This window comes from Neolamprologus brichardi, chromosome 18 (assembly GCF_056152115.1).
Source record: "Neolamprologus brichardi isolate AB-2024 chromosome 18, ASM5615211v1, whole genome shotgun sequence".
Classification (NCBI taxonomy): Eukaryota; Metazoa; Chordata; class Actinopteri; order Cichliformes; family Cichlidae; genus Neolamprologus; species Neolamprologus brichardi.
Genome location: NC_142121.1, coordinates 4071941 through 4094493, shown reverse-complemented (window position 1 = coordinate 4094493; position 22553 = coordinate 4071941). Strand labels below are relative to the sequence as shown.

General features: G+C 44.2%; 1 protein-coding gene across 1 annotated transcript; it reads right to left on the bottom strand.

The window, feature by feature from the left end:
- Positions 1-302: 302 nt before the first annotated feature.
- hhla1 (HHLA1 neighbor of OC90) lies at positions 303-22553 on the bottom strand. The gene is made up of 14 exons (XM_087832070.1): positions 22463-22553; positions 22327-22383; positions 20968-21048; positions 19657-19740; positions 18852-18935; positions 18688-18771; positions 18551-18607; positions 17458-17538; positions 17295-17321; positions 17095-17184; positions 14470-15012; positions 9744-9900; positions 8509-8591; positions 303-574 (listed from the first exon to the last, which is right to left on the bottom strand). The coding sequence occupies exons 1-14, from the start codon at positions 22551-22553 to the stop codon at positions 531-533; spliced, it is 1563 nt and encodes a 520-aa protein (XP_087688196.1). The 3' UTR covers positions 303-530.

Sequence of the window (22553 nt, the reverse complement as noted above, 5' to 3'; positions counted from 1 at the left end):
TCTGATAACTAATAGTAACAGGAAAATGTCCCATTTTCACCATTTTCTGCTCATGAACAGTCAGATCTGGATCGACTCCGACAGGCTGAAATAATTCCCTCCTCTGTCCAGACGATTCAAACCTCTTTGACTGATCTGAACAAATTAAGGCTGAACGTAGATCCAAAAACCAGCAATGAGAAAAAAACACAACAATTACCAGACGTTTATTTAACAGACATCAAACCTCCAACCCTACATCTGTTTCTACAGCTTCTTCTTCAGATGTCAGACTGTTTTATCAGCCTCACAGTCTTCATTTGATCTGAGGGTTGCAGATGTCAGAGTCCAGTTTTAATCAAATTATTTTTATCTTCTTGGAGATACAAAGTAAATGAAATCACAGAGTAGATAACGGGGATGAGTGTGAAGCCGCGCCGCTGTGTGAGCGTGTAAACAGTTTCCAAACCCGTGCAGACTCAGATCTGGCGTCCGTAATCGTGCCGCGTGCCGGAGTTCGTGATGATGAGCGGCTCTTCGTTCCTCTCCGGTCACAGTTTATTGCACATCTTTGTCAGGCACCTCTGTTTCAGGTCTGTGGAGGAAAGGTTACAGCCAGGTCACAGAGTTTTACGACAAAACAAAAGCAGCTACGGCGAACGTTCCCCTCTGCCGCGAATGATCCGGATTTTAGTGCGTTTAAGAGAAACAAACCGAGCTGTTGGCTGTTTCCACAAACACGCACGAGCAGAACCACGTGAAGGATTTATTACAGAGCAGGCAAGCACAGCATACCACGTTAAAAAGGGGTCGCACTCCTCAAAACACCCTTTGTTCCTTTGGTCAGCGGACACAATCGGAGTGTGACGAGCTCTGAGCTCCTGAAGGACGTCAGCAGGCCTCAGGCTCAGGCAGAGCTTCCTCCAGCGTGCGACTGACTGCACTTTTTCCTCGTGGATCAATCAGGCTGATAAAGATTAGACAGACCCAACTAATCGCTGCTGCACTGTTGCATTATTACCAGCTGCCAAATATTTACTCGTTATCACGTCAGCGTCGCTGCACTCGAGATGAGTCGAGCATCAGCCCTGCACAGATTCTTCTTCTTTTAAGTACGACACGTTCACGAGCTGCAGCTCTTTTCATGCCTTTGGAGAGATTACACACTAATGACGCGTCTCTCCACCCTCATCTCCATCAGCCACTGTTCAGGGTGTCGAATCAAAGTCAGTCAAAGGCAGCTGCTGGCAGCTCTTAAGGTGGAATGTTTTCCTACATCATAAATCTGAACACACCTTAAATATTGATATGACCTCTCAAACCCTTTAGTTTGTCTTAATCGTGACATCAGCACTGAGTGTTATTTATTATTTATTTTATTATTAATCTGTGGCTCTCCCGTCTTCCTCCCCTCACCCAGATGGCTGCACCGCCCTGATCCTGGTTCTGCTGCAGGTTTCTTCCTGCTTGAGTTTTTCCTTCCCGCTGTCACCAGGTGCTTGCTCACAGGGGTTCATATGATTGGGTAATGTTGTGGCTTCTGTGTAAATAAAACTGAGCTGAATTGAACAGGATTAAGAAAATCCCAAACCTCTTAAAAATCCTCCTTCCTGTTAATAACAGTTTTCCACCATTTTATCTTCACTGGGATCATAATCCGAACTTTGAGGAGAACCTGTTAGAAAACATGAAGTTTTGTCGTGAGCCTGAGTGTAGAAAGGTTTAAAAAGCTTTAGCGAGCTCTCGTCTCCACACTGGTCGTCTCCAGTAGGGATGCACCGATACCGATACTGGTATCAGGTATCGGGGCCGATACTGTAAAATGTGTGTGTACTCATACTCGTAAAAGTTAACCGATACCATGAACCGATACTAACTTATTTCATTAATCAGAGGGTGGCTTGTCATTTCTGTTGTAGTTTTTTAGATTGGCCACTAGGGGGACATCCCGCGCTAAACAGGCACAGGGTTAGACGAGTGAGACTGGCGGCTCCAGATAAAAAAGAGAAACTGGAGGCTGCTGTAGCTAGGCTAAACAAAATGTCAGCAGTGTGGAACAGCCAACTTTAACTCAGGTTTTGGAAAAGCGAAGAAAAATGTCAAGAGAAAATCCACGGGCAGTTAAAATAACAGAGGCTCGACTCATTTTATCGCTCTGGATGACCAGCCACTGCCGGTCGTGGAAAACATAGGATTGCACCGTCTGCTCAGCATACTCGAGCTGCGATATGAAATATAATAAATAAACAGAAGTGTTTATTTATTATTATTCTGAAAGCTCGAGACAGTGCCAATAGTTCAGTGATATTTTGTTAAATTACAATGTGGAGACTCTGCAATAATTTAACAGAAGTGCTTATTTTTCACTTGAAATTTTTTTGTGGTCATTTTTATTAAGATTTGATTTTTTATCGGCAGAGAATATAATAAAACCTGTCTTCCAATTCATTGCATTTGTGTGTGTGTGTGTGTGTGTGTGTGTGGTAGAAGTATCAGTTTTTGTACTCTGTATCGGCAAGTACTCAGATCCAAGTATCGGTTTGAAAAAATTGGTATCGTTGCATCCCTAGTCTCCAGTCCAGGAAAAACAGCAGCACATTTAAACTGAAGCTTGAGATCAATTATCTGAAGGAGCTTTTAGTAAAAATGTGGTTTATCTTCTTAAGTATTTAAAAATAAAAAGATAAAGTCACTGAAGTGCTGTGAGTGACTCGTTCTCCACCTCCGATGGAGGCCTTCAGCCTCCCTACAGGGCTCCTCGATCACAGAAGAAGAAACGATCAGAATGATTTTGTTCCATAATCGTAACTTCATGCATCGCTCCATCATCTGCTGCTTTTCTAGTCCGGGTCAGGCTGCGGGTGCAGCAGCACCTCCTCCAGCTTTTCCAGAGAAACAATCTCTCCAGTGTGTCTGGGTCTGCCTGGACGTCTCCTCCCAGTAGGACATGAAACACCTGAGGAGGCATCCTGGTCAGATGCCCGAACCCCCAACTGGCTCTCTTCATAGCAAAGGAGCCTCAGCTTTACTCTGAAAAACCCAGACAGAGGAAGCTCATTTCTGTAGGATGTAGCCACCCTCTCACTCTTTCAGTCATCACCCACAGCTCGTGGCCGAGGGTGGGAACAAGAGGCTGAAACACTTCCTCCACACAGGGAAGCAGGTCACCCCCGACGCATTTACTGAGCTTAAAAAAAGATTTTAATTTCAATTAAATCAAAAATAATTCAAATAGTGGGCATGCTGTTGTTGTGGGAGGTGCTGTAGGCAGCGAGGGGAGAGCTGCACGAGGACTTTCCCCTCAGATTAGGCTCGCAGGTGCCTGCCTCCGTTCTTATAGCCTGGCTATAAAAAGTTGCATCATCGTGTTCGATACCGTCTGCCTCCTGAACACCTGAAGCCTTCTGATGATCCACCAACGATGAATTATTAATGATCAAACATGCTTAAAGCAAAGGTCTCAAACACTGAATAAATGATCACTATATGAAACAGATCATACTGACGACGCAGAGCTCTCATCTTTTCCACGTTTTCTTTCATTATTTTCTGTATCTTAATCATAAAACAAGCATTATGTGGAGAAATGAACGCGATCTCGCTTGAAATCTTACCCATAAAACTCCAATAACCCTGAGTTTGTTCTCCATAAACGAGCCGGAGCTTCTGCGACGTTGTGCTGTTAGCTGAGAGTTTTTAATCTTTGCCCTCGCTGCTTTTCACGTCGCTTTCTAATCAGGTTTATCAGAGTCTAAAAATAAACCCGGAGGTCTAATGAGAGCCGGAGCACTGAGCTGACAGGCCTCTCGACGGCTGCCGCTGGAATCGTTCGGCGTGTCAGACGCAGGAAACAGGCGACTCTCTCCACAACCTCTTGAGCCCATTAGATTCCTGCAGAGCTGCTGCTCTAATGAGCTGTGATACGGCCGACACGTCGCCATCAGCACAGGTGAAGGATGGAAGCGAGCTCCCAATTATCCGGTGTGCTTTAAATGCACCGACATGGATCTGCTCTCGTACCAGCTTTACTGATGAAGCAGGAAACAACAAGTCCTTATAGAACTACAAAATGACCTCATCTTTGAGCCTTTCATTTCTGTCCTTACTTACAGACTGTATATTAAAGATGGAAGCAGCAACTGTGACGTCACCCTCTGGATCTGGGAGTCGTCTCATGTGAAGCATTTTCATCGTGGTGTTTTGAAGCACGCGAGGCGTTTAGAGGCCCTGCCGTCCGTCACTCAGCTCCCTGTGCAGGTTCCCGGGTCGATGTCTGCGTCTGTGTTCACGCTTTAACCCTTTTCTGATAACAGCTCAGCGTCCATGTTTACGATAATTAGCCACAAATTCTGAGGAAAAACGGCTCAGCAGTGTACTCAGTGTAGTGTTCTTCGTCAATAGGTTTTATGTTTCCTTTAATTGCCGTCATCTTGTCCTGTCATGTTTTCATCTCATCTGATTATTTTAGCACTTTGTTTTAAATCTGCTACATAAATAAATTTGACCACATGCATTCATTACCTCTAGACTGGACTATTGTAACTCCCTCTATTTAGGCCTCCCTCACTCCTCTCTTTACTAGGGGTGAGTTTTTATAATCGATTCATCGATTAAAATAGATTCTGGCTTGGATAACGTAAAATCGATTCATTAAAATCCTGAATCGATTTTTTAATATAAATTTATTTTGCTCGAAACGCCAGAATCTCTGGTGAAATCTCACAAAATTTCAACAACCACCAAACAGCTAAGACAGTAAATGAGAGCAGGAACACGGATTCTGCACAAAGACGTGAACACACAGCGTGACCCGCGGATCAGAATCAGTGAGCTGTCGCCTTTTTCACGGTCGGGGCTGAAAGCCGACAGCTCGCTGATTCTGATCTGTCGGCGGCTCCGCGCTTTGTGTTCACGCCCTTTATGAGCTGATTCTAAGGCTGTTAGTTTGATGTCTCTCCAAACAATACTGACCGAACCAGCAGCAAAAGAAGATCCAAACTACGCTTCACATAAACATCGTCATGAATTCACTCTGACTTTTACTGTTTTGCTTCGACCACGATGCACAGCTCTCTCTCTCTCTCTCTCTCTCTCTTCAAGAACAGTTTCCCATCTAAAAATCTGTTTTCTTCATTATTTGCTTGCTTGTTACGCACAAGTCTACCATTATTTACAGGCTGTCGGCCGACGTTTCTTTCCCGTTTACATACTTCCGAAAAGAAAACCTAATTTCTGCTGTTCAATACTGAACAAATTTAAACTTTTTAAAATTATACAAAATGCAAAACGCTGTGTCTCTAATAAAACAGCTGTAACGTCAGAGGTAATGTTCATACGTTGATTAATGGTTTTCTTTCGTTTTTGATCTACTGCAGAATATTTTTATAAAATCCAGAACAGGAAAAATCACCTTCATGTTTTTCTGTTTTATCTTCAGCTACTTTGACACAAAGGCCTCTGCTGTGATGCTCACACCTTTGATAAAGTCTGGAAAGTGTCAGCTTCCTTTTTATAGATACAAAAATATATAAATGTACTGATCTGAATTATAATATTTCTGACTGTCAAAATTTCCCAGATTCAAATCGAATCGATTCGGGACCTTGTGAATTGGAATTGAATCGATTCTAGAAATCAGTGATGATACTCAGCCCTACTCTTTACCGTCTGCAGTTAGTACAGAGCGCTGCTGCAGCCTTTTATCAGGTGTCAGATTGCATCATATGACTCCAGTTTTGCTAACTTACGCTGGCTTCCTGTGAAATTTCACATTGATTTTAAAATTCTTTTACTCACTTATAAAATCTTAAATAACACTGCCCCTGGATATTTAACAGAACTTCTTCATTTGTATAATCCTATAAAAGCACTAAGATCTTCTAACCAGATGCTCTTAATGCAACCTAAGTCTGGGTTGCAAACCAGAGGTGATCGTGTGTTTGCTATTGCAGCTCCGAGACTGTGGAGCTGCAATAGCAGCTTCCTATTGCATTCGCTCTTCTGAGACTGTTCAGTCTTTTAAATCTCGTTTAAAGACCCATCTTTTTACTCTGGCTCTGACGGAAAATATTTTGATTATTTGGTTGGTTTCTATGGTGTGAATGAGACTCGGCGGGTCCAGGGATCATAGGTTTGTCCCACCACGACACACCCCAACCCCCGAGTCCCCGTGTTTTTAACTAGGCGGGCGTGTTTAAGGGTGCCGGAGACCACGCCCACCACAGTAAATTTGTCTTATTTGATTTATTTCCTAACTTGTGGAGCACTTCGATCAAAACTGTTGTTTTTAAATGTGCTATATAAATAAATTTAGATTTTTTTATTTGATTTTGATCATCATTGTCGGGTCTTTATCTCGCGATATTAAGCACGGTGAGGCGACTGTTGCTGTGATTTGGCTCTATGTGAATAAAATGTATTTTTATTTAATAAAACACTAAGAGTGAAACATCAGTGGGTGACATTTCAGATGCTTCCTCCATATTTTATATACAATCAGCTCAGAAACCAACAGATCAACATCATGTTGTATTCTCTGTGCTTACTGAGACAGACACTCTTTACGCTCTTTGAGCAGCACAACCATTTTCTCATAGACGTCTACACAGTCTGGGCTTTTCTGCACACCGCAGACATAAACCACGTTTCAGAACTGGAAGCTACGGCCATATTTCATGATGTCACACATCTCCACCAGCAGCCACAGAAAGCTCCTTTTACGTCTTTCGCACATGCAGTAATTCTCTAAATGCTGTAAGACCCACAAATGGCAGCTCAGATGCTTCGGAACAACCACATCTCCCAGAAACTGCACGAATGGATCTGACTGGGAAACCGAGGAATGCTGCAACACGTCGGTCAGGCAGGCCCTGATTCATACTCTACTGGACGCTAATGCAAACCATAGTTTACAAAATGATCATCATGTGGTGCTGAGAACATAAACTCAGAATTTACCGAGCTTATAATTTGATTGAGCGGATGAGTCGCCCCCTGCTGGCCATTATCAATAGCGCAGGTTTAAACCACATGTTGCTGTTATGTGTAAACTATTTTCCTTTACAGCAGCTGGGCTCCACGGTGGAAACATTTTGCTGCATAAATAAGAGAAATTGAGAGTTGGGTGATTAATCTTTCATCTTCCTGGTCTACAGCAGCCTTTCATTTCTAGTCGGCGCCGATCGCCGCTTTAATCAGTCCCAAGTACAAACGAGCGCACGCAGACTTCAGATCAGCTTCAGATGATCGACAACGATTCTCCGAGTGACAACGGAGCAAAATTAAAGTGAGATTTGATTGTTCTGTTATCTGTTCTCGGTCAGCAGAGCTTTGTAGGGTTTTTGTAATGTTTTTGTCAGCCTGTTGTCATTAAATGCTTTCTGAATTTCGCTGTTATCGCTCCCTGTTTTCTCCTCTTTGTGAGCAACAGCTCACCATGAAACACAAAAGCAGCCTGAGAGATCCTCTGGTAATCACTCCTCGTTATCACTCGAACATTAAAACCTAGTAAAGGTTTTAGCTTCTTCTCATCTCTGGCAGATCCTTCCACACCGAGGAACCCAAACAGAAACCCGCCGATCATCCTATCCATATATTTAGGAATATTAAACATCCCTGGGTTTTCCTGCAGTGCTTAGAAGAGCACAACATGAATACTATCCTAAAACATTTTCATCTTCTATCACAGGGTGACAGCATAGCTTAAAATGCACCGATATGAGAAACAGTTCACCGTTTATACTTAATAAGATCACATCTTTCCTGTACTTCCAACTCCTCAAGCATAGCCACTATTTTCCATGTTAAACTTACAGCTCCACATGTTTCTTTTATGCCTCATGCTGATACTTGAGTAGCTTTGCATGAATAACTGTTTAAATTAATCACTTTTAACTCCTGCTGAGCCTCAGTGCAGCTACTGAGTTTTTGCTCCTCCTCCTTTGAGCCAAATTTCTCCTCATTGGCTGTCCCATAAAGTGGGTGTGGTTTTCATACTACAAGATGACATCATAGAGAGCAAAGAGAAAAAAAAACTGTCTGATCCATCACATTTTCAGTGTATATGAGATGAATTAAATACAGAAGGTTTAATTGAGACGCAGTAATGCATTAATAACGTCTCAGTGCTCTGCAGTTTCAAACCAGCACCTTCAGGATTTGGATCAACATCAGTTGTTTTATCTGACTCCTTTCAACATACGTGATCCGACTGCTTTAAAATCATCTGTCCATGAATCGTTCGTCACTATGAATGTCTATTTTTTTTATTACTTTCTTTCCTGTTAGCTCAAACGTTTTGGAGGTTTCCTTCAAGTTTCTTGGTCAAAATCTAAACAAACTCCTACAAAATCAATAGATAATGTTTTGGCCGACTGCATATTTTACCGACTTTTCTCTTCAAACATCAATAAAATATGCAGTTTGCCCCGGGGCGACCAAACTCTTTGCTGCTGCAGGTGTTTGTTTTACTGCACAGGGAGTCTCGAGCAGCAGAGCCCGGCAGGTCAATGTCTCGTGCTGTCCACTTACTTCTGGAGAAGGAGACCCTCCTGACCCGCCGACACACTTCAGAGGTGTGCTTCTCATACCACAGGTGGCTGTCGTCACAGTACCTGCAAGACAAGATGACAGCATGAAGCGCTGAGCTGGAGCTTCTGCTTCAGAGTCAGCTCGCCACGAGGGGGAACTTCAGCTTTCAACAGACAGAAATCAGGCTTGTTTTGAGCCACGTGTCCGAGCAATTCAAAATAAAAAAGCAAAAACAGTCTTCACATGCAGGTGGTGACGGTCTCTGATCACACCAAAGCACTCCCAAAACAGCGGGCAGACAAATCTCAGGACGTCCTGAGTTTGCCCAGGAGGTCTCCACCAGGTAAGACAAGCCTGAAACCCCTCACCTAGGAGGTGTCCCTCTCAGGTCACTTCAGATGTGTCATTAAGAAAGGAAAAAAGAGGTTTTGGCAGCGGGGGAATTAAACCACCAGGACTTCCACCCTGAACGCTGCCCACAGACCACTTCACCTCCACAGCCCGACCTGCTGAGCGATCGGGCCAAAGAGCCACAGTCTGGCCTCTTCCTCTGACCCGGCTCCAGCACGCATCCTGGGGAAGGTAACTCGCTCTTTTCTTCTTCATCACTCGTAGTAAGAGCTGTAAGCCCCAAACCAGGAGAATGGCACCGGCGTTAACCCTCAAACAAGCAGGGTAAGAAAAGTCAGAGCACCTCTGATGCCACAAGGATTACACCAGGAGCTGAGTGATGCCCCGGCTCAGACCTGGGATGTCAGGCATGTTTAACCACATGGGGGCCAAAAGAAACTACTGAGCATCATTTTGAGTTATTTCAGCCAAATCGACTGACCTGTCGCAACATTGTTTCACTTTGATTTTCAGGGTTTTTTTAATCCAGCAGGTTGATATCTTTGTTTCCATCAAACAGCATGAATAACACATCCAGTCCTTCTCAGTGAACATATCCAGCATGATTTCTTCTCATTTTCTGAGCAGTGCTCATTAGATCGAGAACACAAACAAACACCTGCTGTGAACTGTCACGAACGACGTCAGCCACTCGTTCTTGTTAAGAAAACTTCAGAAAGCTTCACCCTGTAATTTCTGTCTACCTGTGTGTGTCTGCCTCACACTGCCGGGGTTTATCGTGGTCACCTAATGAAGTGCAGCTGAGAGAAATAAGTGATGCGACACTCATTCAAAGCGCCGTCTGCAGCGGTGCTGCCTACAGGCAGCAGGGGGAGTTTGCCGACCTTTTCATGCGCGTCTTGTGGCTGAAGGGTCTGCACAGGCACTGGGAGAAGAACTTGCACAGCTCGAGGACGCAGGGCTGCAGCTTGTGGGCGCCGACGGTCGTGGCGGCGGCGGGGACGGACTCGGCGCTCAGCTCCGGCCTCCTCCAGGGACAGCCTCTCAACACACAGAGAGAAGAACGTCAGTCGTGAAGCGGCTTAATTAATCTGTGTGTTCTGCAGGAGAAAATCTGATTAGGAGGTGATGTCCACAGACAAAGGTGATCGTCACATTAAAGAGAATAAAAATAGCATAAATTAACCTTTAAAAGCTCACGGAAGCAGTTTGGAGCCGCGGCTTAATCACAGGTGACCTACTGCAGCTTCACGGCTCCTGATTATCACACAAATACATTCAGATGAATTTTAATTGCGCGCTCGTCCACATGCTGCATGTTTTTGTTCGCCTTGCAAACAGGATCACGATGAGATCAGGAAAAATCTTTTCCTATTCAAGTTTAAACCAACAACAGGGATGTTTGGTCGCGGGTTTGGAAATGCTCATCCTTGGAGCGTGATTAACGTCAGCACACAGAATCTGCTTTTCATACATTTTAGAGAACATATTACAGACGGTGTGATGACGTGAAGGCATGCACACTATCATCAGAGTCTCTCTGATTGGAATCGTTTCCAGCTGAATGAAGCTGCAGTCAGTCGGGAAAATTTCAAGAAAGTTTCTTGAAAAGCTAAAAAACCCGAGGCTGAGGAGTTTCCTCTGCAGCAGGGGCAAAGTTCAGAGTTCAAACACTAAAGGGTTGGCTGAGAGGAGACCTTCATGATGAAACATGAACAGAAACATAGAGTGGACTTTGGACCTGCAGACAGCTGGACTGATACGTAGGAGGAGTCCAGATGTGAGATTTTAAGAACTGTGTTTGTGTGAGGAGCAGAAGCTCGATGGATTCATCTGCAGGTGTGTGATGACAGGGAGGTGCCCAAAGCTGCAGTTCCTCTGACGTCCACTCGAGGCAGACTTCAAAATCCCACAGAGTCGTGTTAAAATGTTCACCTGTACAGCAGAAACACCTCCCGCCTCTGAAGTTTCCTCCTTTGTCACAACTGCACGACTCACCTTTTTCAATTAGATCAAGCTTAAAGTTAACGTTGGGGGTGTGGCTGCTTTGATTGACAGGTAGATGCTGCTAGGCCCCGCCTCCACGTCAGTAACTCAGATCTGCAGTTTTTGGTGTTTGTGTTGCTTCATTTTTCCCATATTTACTAACTTTTCTTGGCAGCCTTCTGTAAACCTCCGTGCTCTTCTGTCCTTCACATTTGTCCTGCAGCTCATCCAAACCTCCATCTGCTTCTTCTCCATCACACTCCGGGGGGTCCCGTCCTACCGCCCACTGCTGCTGGGGCTCTGCCCTGCGATGTAGCTTCTAATATTTTATAACTCTGTGCTTCAATAAATGATGTTCAGCTCTCTCAGAGTCTCTCTCCTTATTAAACTGCAGTCACTGAAGCCGAACCATCGACCGATTCTGGAGCAGTTTTAATGCAAACATCCAAAAAGTCTGTGCTTCACTTTTGGCGAGTTAAAATTCTGGTATTGTGTTCGTCTTTCACTTCACACTAATTAGCAGATGACTGTGTGAGTGTGCAGCTCACTATAACTCAACGATAACTCAGCTCTGAAACATGGAGGTGGTGAAATGCTAAGGTCCCAGCTGCTTTGAGCTATTTGGTTACATTTGTAACTTTGTAACATATTGTAATATTAAGTTTACTTAGTTACTGTTCCTGCTGTCTTGGAGCAACTGTAACCACATAATAATAATTTCCTCTGGGATTATTCTAATTCTGCCACGCCCATCTTTTATTTACAGTCTATGTTTCCATGGTGACACACGGAGCTGTGATGGTGCGGGAGGGCTTCAGGCAACAATGAACCCACAGCAGCACGTGAGGTTTGAGGGTCATGTGACTGACGAACTGCTGAAAACCTGACGTGAACTCGTGAGTTCAGCCAACAAGTGTCAGTTTTCCTTCTTCAGCATCATCGTAAAGAGGAGAAAGTCTTCAGTCAGCAGGTGAACTCATGCTTTTCATCTGAGCTCCTGTCTCCACATTTATTCATTTCATTTTAATTTGAACAGAAATAAACACAAAAGCAACAACAACCTGATTTGCAGCGTTCATTCCTGAGTGTGTGTGTGTGTGTCAGTCAAACATCAGCCTCCACAGGCCGACACTCAGACACGTGCAGCTGGGTGACAAACGCTCATTTCACTGCACGCTAATGACTCGCTGACAAATTGCACAGGATGCTCCGGCCTTCTGATTGTTGCTAGGCAAAAATCAGAGGAGGGGACGGGAGCATCAGGGGCGCAGCTGTTATTTGCAGTGTGGTGTTACTGCCATCTAGTGGCTGTGCTGGGAAAGGTGAAGAAACACACTGAGTGCCTCACAGCTGATATGTTAGGAGCCACAACCATCACGTGCTGCACCGGGCACGTCAACAGCAGGCGCCGGGTTTGGACTCACTGCTGGTAACAGAACATTTCTGTAACTTTTCTCACTCATTTGTTGGACAAACTGTAACAATGATTACAATCCCCTGTTTCAGTTTACGTCACCGTCACATTATTTACCCCATTCCTGTCCCAGTTTGTCCTGAAACCGCAGAATGGCTGTGAATGAACAGATGACACAAACAAAACCTGAGATATGCTGAATTCATGCTGCCTACGTTTACATAAAAACACCGGCGGCGTCAGCCTCCGTGTGGAGACACGTGTGGTATCAAACTCCTGCATCACATTGTTCTCAACCTAGGGCTGCTCGATTATGGCAAAAATGATAATTACGATTATTTTCACTGAGATCTCAATTATTTGACGATATTTATTTAACAATAACAATGTGTTGAATAATGACTTTAAAGCTTGTCAAAAAATAATATAAAATAGTGCAAATACTGATGACAGTGCAAATGTTTACAATATAAGAAATAAATGAAAAATGTAAACATCTATGTTTAGTGAACTTTGCAGTGTTGCTCTGTGGTGCAGCTACGACACTGTAGCAAAGTTTACACACTGTGTCTACTTGATCCACGTCTGACTCCAAACCCATAATGTTTCCACACCACTGAAGTTTTTTTACCTCTTTTCAACCAACAGCAGTCACTCTCCTCTCCAAATAACTTCTGCTTAGCTTTCCGAGCTTCCCTCAGGTCCTCTTATTGTTGTGACGCGTATTCGAAATGCAGAGAGGTGCGCTCGATTTGCCACACGGAGCAGCGCGAGAGTAAAGCACAAGGGAGGGGCTAATAATCGGCTCAGTCATTTTTAATGATCGTTGAAAGCCCAGATCGTAATCGAGATTAAAATTCGATTAATTGAGCAGCCCTATCTCAACTTATCATAGTCACAAGACTTTCAGAAACCTTGACCACTGATTTTAACCTTGGGGTCAAAGTCACTATGATTCAAACTTGTCAGAGATTTTTAGTAGATACACCCATTGTATAGATGCTCCTATGTCACCTCGTTCTCTCGTTATTACATTCACACACTTCAATGTCCATGCCGCCCGTCACGTCATGATAATCGGCCGTTCAAAAATCCAAGAAAATATACAAAGGCGGTCCCAGCAGGTCCTGGGTTTGAATCCTGCCCAGGGCCTTTCTGTGGGAGTGTGTGGGTTTTCTCCAGCCTCCTCCCACAGTCAAACACATGCAGTGAGTGTGAACGTTGCCTCTGTATGCCCCGTCTTCCTCCCTGACCTATGATAGCTGGGAAGGCTCCGGCCCCGCGTGGCCCTGAACTGGAGAAGCGTAAGAAAGTGGATGTTTGTTGTTTTTCTACAGTCTCAACTTTATCGACTATTATTATTTATGCAAATTAGACAATATTCAATTAGTGAATGTGCATTTCACATATTTTAATCCATTGTCACATAAAATTGTCTTAAAGTACGTTAACGACTGGAAACTGTTGACATTTGAATCAGTGTTTATTTTCCTCACGATGTAATTATGGAATTCCATAACGAGCTCCTGGTTTACGCCGAGTGCAGCAGACGGATAAACGCTGAACGCTTGGCCTTAATTTGACTTTAACCTCTGCAGCTTAAAACCCATGAAAGCTTTCACACAGGAGGCTGCGATCCTGCGTTACCATGGTTACTATCTGCAGCATGGCTTCCCGTGCCACACACACACACATGCACACCTTTCTCCGGGTTGAAATTGAATCAGTGCCGCTGGTGTGTCCAGAAATGACAAAGGAGGGCTGCGATGCGATTAGAGTCGCTTTGTGAGAGCAGGTCAGTGGGCGGAGTCAAACTGTGGCTCCAGTGATGTTACACAGGTCTCCATGTTTGATTTCCTCGTATCCATTCATCAATAACGACATTAAATCACTCGTCTGTCCTTATGTTTCCCAACAAGCTGTCATCATGGGTCACAGTGAAGCCGTCGCCATCTTTGCCTGTCCAGCAGGTAAAACTGTGAGAACTTCTTCAGAACTGAAGAAGCTTCTCGGACGAGAGGAGAAACGTCTCCAAGAAACTTAAAGAAGTCCAGATTTTCTCTCATGTATTCCTCTGGTGCAGTTTTGGTTTTATTCATTTTTTATTCTGGTTATTTGCCACATTTCATCTTTTTTATTTTGAGAAACACACACGAGCATCTTCCTCAAAATAATTCATATTAAAATATCTGAAAGAACAAATCGTTTACCTGGTTTCTCCGTCGGCTTGCTGGGAGTTGTAGTTCTAACCAGAGGCCCTGTAGTCCTCCTGGGCACCGTGGGTCCTGCTGTGGCTCGCACAGGTGGAAGTCTCGTGGGATGAACTGTGGACGTCGTGTGCGGGGCTGCTGTGCTTGTAGACGCCGGCGTGCGGATCAGACTAACTGCTGGTGAGAAGGTTGAAGCTCTGCCCGGTGTCGTGGGTAATCGTGGTGCTGCTGTGGTGGGAGCTGCAGCAGTCGGAGCGGCGGCGGTGGTGGTTCGCTGTTTTAAGGTTGTAATTGGTGCTAAAGTTGTTTTTTCCTCTATAGTTCCACTCTGAGAAGATGCCACAGTGGGCGTGGTCCCCCTTTGTGTCGTTACAGCTCTTGCGGTCATGCTTGGTGCCGTGGGTTGCTGGGTTGTCTCCGGCGTTTCGGCTGTAGTGTAACTCTGAGGCGTGATGGTCGTAGGCTGTGGAGCCGTTGTGAGCGGCTGAGCTGTGGTGACCTTCGCTGTAGATGCAGCTGCTTCATCCACAGCTGTTGGTGAAGCTGATAAACCAAGAGAAAGAAATAGGCTCAATTTTCTGTCTCCACAAGAGTGAAAGCAGGACGCAGCCATCACGGGACTGAAGACAGAACCACGTGTTAAAAAATAAACACGTTTACTGCCTGAGTCAGCAAACTTAAAGGCTTAAAGGTGTCCTCGACTCCACCTCAGCAAACTGGACCTCTCCACTGTGTCCATGCAATTTAAACGTTTAACAGAACCTATGCATATAACTGTAATCTGTATACAGTCATATAAACAGCAAACAACAACAATAAACAACAAAACTACTTCATTAAACTTCACCAAAAACAAACAAAGCAAACCGAGAGACAGCGAGTGGGAGCATCAGTGGTCAGATCAACATTTTAGTACATTACAGGATTAAAAAAAGGCTCGATGACCACAGAAGACCAGATGGGGGATGATCACAGGTTCTTTTCCATGGTAAAAAACCCCACACCTTTACAGGAAAGAAACACCCTTCAGAAGGTAGCTGTATCCAAGCACAGGGAAGACAGTTTCACACTGAGACGCAAACCAGTGCTGAGTCTCAAGGACAGAGGCAGAGCAACAATGAACATATGAAGCTAAGATCAACCTGCATCAGAACCACAACAAGAAAAAAAGCGCACAGGAGGCTTGAACAGGTAACAACGTACATCACACGACACTGGCTGTAAAACAGTGTGACGCACAGACGCATCGCTTCCTTTAGCCAATAACTAATGTTTCTCAATCATGTGACACGAGACTCGACCACGGAGAGAGCGACACACTCTGCTGAGATTCACAGCTCAATAACATCACCAGTGTTGGGAAGGTTACTTTTAAAATGTATTCCATTACAGATTACAGATTACATGCCCTAAAATGTATTCTGTAACGTATTCCGTTACGTTACTCAATGAGAGTACGTATTCTGAATACTTTGGATTACTTAATATATTATCATGCTGTTTACAACTACATGAATGTACTATTGCTGTGATTTATTACTGTTACTGAAGGTCCGCGGCTCCGAACCGTAGTAAAGGGACCTCTGGCTAATACGGTGGGTTCTGTGTCGGCTCGTAGCTGAAAACTAGCTTTACTTTGTTGTCTGGGTCAACTTTGCTAGCAGAGACAGAGAGAGGCGTTGAAAGGCTGCTCCAACGGAACTTATTGTTTTTGGAGGAAAACACGAACACGGTGTACAGTCGAGTCTTAATAGCTTACTTACAACTGGGCTCGTCAGGCTCTCTTCTTGGCTGCAGTGGTTATTATTATATTTACATGCTTCCAGCTCCCGTTTCTGCTCGATGACAGCTCGTACTTTTCCTTTTTCTCCCTCCCTCGCTCACAGACACATAACGGGTATGGCAGTCCATTCTCCCTGCAGCACGGACTACACTGCCCATGATGCTACATTCTTTAGAGCTATGCCTGTAGCATTCTGCCTGTTAGCTTAGCACAACAACAACAGGCGCTCTCTCACCCAGGAAACACGCAGAGAGCGTCACCCTGTAACCATGGCAACCGTAACGCTGCCGCCTGGAACAACAGAACGTAGCTGTCAAACAAAACCCAAACAGTCCTGACCCGCCACAATATGAAACAGGGAAGTACCGCCGTGTAATCCATTTATTTCAACAAAGTAACTGTATTCTAAATACCACCTTTTTAAACGGTAACTGTAACGGAATACAGTTACTCATATTTTGTATTTTAAATACGTAACGGCGGTACATGTACTCCGTTACTCCCCAACACTGAACATGGCTGCAGTCGCTCCGTGTGCTCAAAGATCTTTTTGGTCTTCCTCGTATTTCTCACACAAACAATTTCTCCTAAAAATTAAAACCTAGCATCTGACTGACTTCATTATATTTCTAATAACAATCTCTTTTATTTAGTGTTCATTCATGCATATCCTTTTAAATGTGCTTCCAGTTCTTTCTTTTACACATTTGGTTGTGAACATCAGAGATAAACCGGCTTAATCCTGATTAAACTTTGGAAACCGAGTCTGGCCCGAACTTCCTGACAGATCGAGCTGTGAAGACGAGCCAAACGCTGAACGCCGGCCTCCTGCAGAGACTCACCATGTGCGGTTGAATGGACTCTGCTGGTTAGCATGGAGCTCATCCCAGATGGAGAGATGTGACTCAGATTCGTGGGCAGTTGGTGCCATTCTGAGATTTAAAATAGACAATTTGAAGAGGAGAATTAAGCGGCTCTTCGAGCTTCTGGTTGATGACAGCAGATGCTTGAACGGGCCTGTTAAAGGTCCTGATGTACTCACCGACAGGGAGCCGGAAGGAGATGTTAGCTGGTTCAGAAAGACAAAGTGGGGGAAAAGAAAGTAATGAAAAAGAAGATCTAATGATCTCCACACTGATCTGGTGTTTGTTTGAATCTGCCACCTGCTGGTCATCAATGAATCCGTCACAAACCAGTAAACAGACCTGCGTGCGGTCCTTCCACGATGGTCTGGTTGAAGAGCGGCGTGATGGAGCCGACGTCCCACAGCTCAGGCACCTCTCTGCCTGGACAAAACACAACGTCGCATTCAGACAGACACCTTCATCAGCAGCATCATCATCAGCCCCAGAGATGTTAAACTCATTTTACAGGGACTTACTGATCCAACGTGGGCCAATCAGTGAAACTCCAACCAACAAAGTTTAATTACACATTTAGAAAAAGAAAAAAGGGGCAATTTCTACAGTATGTCTCAGCTTTCTACGTGCTGCAAAACATATGAAAAGTTAAAAACATAATAAACATACGCCCTCTTACTTATTTTACAAAGCGGTCCAGCGGGCCCCGGGCCTTATGTTTCACACCATTGCCTTATACACTATATGAAAGATTTTTCAGGTATACTACAGGAGCATTTATAAGGTTTAGTCATATATTTTCTCTCTTTAATCGCTCTCTGAGGTCTGTGGAAGATAACAGAAGCTTCCCCACCAGGGGGCGCTGTTTTACCAACTGCGATTATCAACTGTTTTTGGATCTGCTGCTCTTTGACCCCTCTGCAGGATGCTTTGCTGTGTTAAAGTGTAAAAAGAAAAAATGTTTTGTTGATGTTTACGTGATATCTCTTTAAAACCAAACATGGAGGTAAGGTCACATGACTGTTTCTTCACATTCTGCTGAGAGCTTTCATTTTTAAACGTTTAAAAACAAACATTTACAAAAAGTTCCTCATTTTCAACCTCATCTTATCTGATTTTTGCTTTTAAAAATGCTTCACCATGAAATAAATCAAGGAGAAAATAAAAATGTGACACACACAAAGGAAACACGCTGTCGGCTGAACTACTGGAATATACCCAACACATTTCTTACTGCTTGTTCTCAGAACAATAAAGATTCAGCTTTTAAAAACTGTCTTCAGGTTATAGTTTCACACCGGGTGTCAGTCTTAGACGTGGGTCAGGAGCAGGAAGAAAAGGTTCCTACTTCCAGACCTCTGTGAGGATTTAAAATAAGCATGCAGAGTCATTTCCCCAGGCCTCAGAACTTTACTCAGGACAGCAGGCCTACACATACCCATCTTACCGGCCATCACGCAGATGTAGATACAGTCCGAGTTATTCCTCTGGCTCACTGAGACACAAGCAGACAAGACGCCGTTAGCCAGGACACAAACACATCATATAGCGTTTCGTTTAAACAGCATCTACCACCTGAGAGTATGGAGGAGGATTTAAAGAGCTCGTGCAGGTAACTTGTAGAGTTTCCCATCACATCCAGCAGTATGGCTGTAAAGTCTGACGGGAAACAAAAACGAGTTTACATGCAGCAAACTGCACGAAGCGTAAAATGAGGCCGAACGTTCGAATCCTCCTGCCTGTTAGGTCGTTGGTCTCGTTGGTGACGCAGTAGCAGAATCGCCTCCTGAACACGCTGCTTTCTAAACTTCTCACACTGGAAACTGCAAAACACACAGAAACTGTTCAGAAGTCATTCAGGGATTTAAAGTTTAAGACGTGTCAGGACGACACGCCTACAAACATCTGCTGACCTGCTTATTTCCAGCTTGTTAGCCTCAGCTTCTGCTAGCAGAGCTTTGCATGATTAACAGTTTAAAATAATCCTCTTATTCTGAGCATTGATGCAGTTCAGTTTTAGCTCTTCTCCTTGGGCATCCGGGGCCTTTGCCCAGCTCAGATGAACATATTAGGCATGTCTCCTCTTGATGACATCATACAGATCCCACAGCAGGAAAAAAACTATGAAACTGTCCATACACTGACCTCACGACTGAGTGGATGACAACACAGCCACCACTGGAACAGGAGATATATGACAGATAATAAACAAAGTGACAGAATAAGTCCTCCTTAACAAAGTTTGGCAAATAAGATTATTTCTGAAACATGTTAGAACACGTCCTCGGTGCTTTATTTTGCAGTTTTAAATAAAATAATGGGTTCTTCCCTTTCTCAGCCTTCACCAGTGCATCAAACTTCACGACTGACCCTAAAGGTAACAATCTGACACGATTAAAGAAAAAGTCTCGTCTTAAGAGTAGAGATGGTGCGGTGGTGTAATTACTACACGTTCACACCACCAGATGGCAGTATAGACAAGTGCAGCCTTCACACACGTTACTCTTTCCTGTCTGCAGACGTTTGTAAGGAGAGAACATTTACTGTTGTAGACCAACAGGGTGAGTTTGTGCAGAGCCAGGGAGCTGTAGGACGTGACGCTGAGCAGAGAGAAGAGCTGCCGGGAGCCTGCAACACAAAGCAGGCGAACATGTGAGCTTACGCAGCCTTAGATGCATCATTACATACAGGAGAGCACTGCGTTCACTAATGAAAATCTCATGATTAACCCTTTAAGACCTACCATAGAACCAAGTCCGCCAGAGCTTATATTATATGTTTACATGTTGTGGAGCCATTTTTGGGAGCATTTCAAGTTGCTATACATCAATACAACCATTACAGCCTAGATTTTAATAATATGTCTGCATTAAGTGCATAGTACTTACATAAATTGCAAAAAAGTGCAATAAACTACAAAAAAATTGAAAATCGTTTTTGTTTTTTTAACATATATTTCTAGTTAGAGAAATTTAAGAGGCTTATCTCTCAAAACTGTAAATACAAAAAAGTTGCACAAAATAGTTTCCCACCACAGGAAATTTATTTTGAGTGTCTTCATAGTTTTATTTTTGAAATACACCAATTTTTATACACTGCAGGAAAAACGAAAATAAATATTATGATGCAAATTTGCAAAAAAGCAGCATATGCATCAAAATAAACTATTTCCAGCAGTGCAATATGAGTCCTAAGCATCCCAGAAACCACACAGAAAGTCATAAAGTCAAACATAACTTTTAAAAACACCAGTATAGGCTCATGAGGCCCTGATGGTAAAAAACTACATTTCCGCGAAAATGACGTCAATTGCGGTTTCGGGCAGGTCATGGTGGACATGTGAAAGTTTGCGCTGACGTCTAATCCAATGTAGGAAGTGTTACAAACAGCTGATCGGATCGGCAAAGCGTGTTTCTGGAATATTATGTTTTTGTTGCTGCAAGCGCTTTTTATGCAGTTTTTGCAAAGCTATATGTGGAAGGAAACTGTGACCGAGGACAAGCTGATGGTATAAGATGTAAGTACAACTCCTCCGGTTTCATATGCAAAAAAAAAATATTGCGCTAGCTCACGTGGTTGCAGAGCTACCGGGATTTAAAAATAGTTACGCAAAACAGAGCGTGCTGCTCTGACCGGCTTTAAAGGGTTAAGGAGAAAGGTGCAATAATCAGTAACAACGAGAGGACAGGGTCGATGCTGCGACCTCGTCAATGAGCCTGAAAATCAAAATCAGAGTTAAAATGTTAAAACTGGGCTGAAGGGAAGCTGCTCCTTTAAATGTTAAGTCCTCCCTGCAGTTAAACAGAAGTGTGATTCTGTGGTTCAGACCTGAGAGACAGCGACAGGACAACGTACCCGAGTGGCTGGAATTTATTAAAGTATTGACGAGCGGCGTGAGGTCGATGGCGGCGGGGTCGATGTGCTCTGCTGGGATTTCTGGGAAATAAAAGCAGAGCGTGAAGTCAGCGGGAGCTCGTTCTGGGTGTAATCTCCATTATGGAGACGGCAGCATCAGCAGAATGAGCCAGTGTAATTACTGGATGTACTGGAAGAGGGAAAAAAGTGACAGTTACCCAGAGGAATGGGTCCCCGGGGGGGGCGGGGCAATTATTTAAACAACACAAGGTCAGTGTAACAGTTAGTCTGATCGGCATTTCACTGAGCAGGTTCACAGATGTTAGCTGATGACTTCTCTGAAGCGTGCGTTGGTGATGACGGTATTTACCGTTAGACAAACTGCTCCTCTGGGACGTTTCAGGGTTTGAGTTGGTGAGCTTTGGATGGAAGCCTTAGTTTTAGTTATAAAAAGGAGGATTTTTTCCACAGATTTCTTAACATCGACCAACTGTGCCCTCCATCCATCACCGCTGCAGCCTCCTCAGCAGAGGCCCAGACCTCCACCAGCAAATCCAGGCAAACACCGAGGCGTTCCCAAGCTAGCTGAGCTTCACCGTTTGGAGGAAGCTCGTCTCAGCTGCATCCTATCGGTCACTACCCAGAGCTCGCGGTTGTTCGTGGGCGTAGATCGAGCAGTAAATCATTAACTTTGCTTCCACGCTCTCTCTTCACCACAACGGATCGGTCTGTCCATCTCCTGCTGCCCCCCACCCCCCCCACTTGTGAACCACCCCAGAGCTCCACCCTTTCCCAGCTGTGAAGCTTGGTATTCATTGACTTTCTATCCATCCTCTTCCACTTATCAAGGTTGTGGGGGGCGCTGGAGCCCATCCCAGCTACCAGAGGGCGAGGGGGGAGTATACTGTGTTGTTGCAGGGCCAACACACAGAGACATACAGACAGTAAGGCCGCGGCCAGTTGGAGGATTCGAACCCAGGACCTTCTAGGTGTGAGGCGCCAGTGTTAACCTTATTCAAATATCATCTGGTTAAAGAAACAATAGAAATCTGACATGTTCAGTGACTCCGTCTGTGCTGCAAACCCAGAAAGTTTTTATTATTCAGAAACTGAAAACCTCAATAAACAGTTTCCTGAATGTAGCTGGTGGACAGTCGTGACCTTTAAAAAGATATTCATGTAAAAATACACAGAAGCCAGTTGTGTGCGCCTCCACATCAACTGTGTGTAGTTTTTATTTTTGCTAGGTGACAGCGCTGCAGTCGAAGTACTTTGTGGGTCTTTAAAGTTTTCGTTCGAGCTGGAAAACAACACATTGAAACGTATTTGGCATTTGTGAACAAGCAGAATGAGAAATACCGGTGGAGTCAGCAAAGTCTCTCCTGTGCCGGTCCTGCTGCTGTCTGCAGATCAATGCTGGAGGAAACAAAAACAGCAGTTATTACTATTATTAATAATTAAACCCAACAATAACGCCTTTACAGCCTCGGCCTACCTTGGCTCACGAGCAGGAGTATTAAAACTGCAGAAACACAGATTATGAAAGAGAAGCGTGGATGCTGTGTGAACCTCCAGGAGCCTGCCAT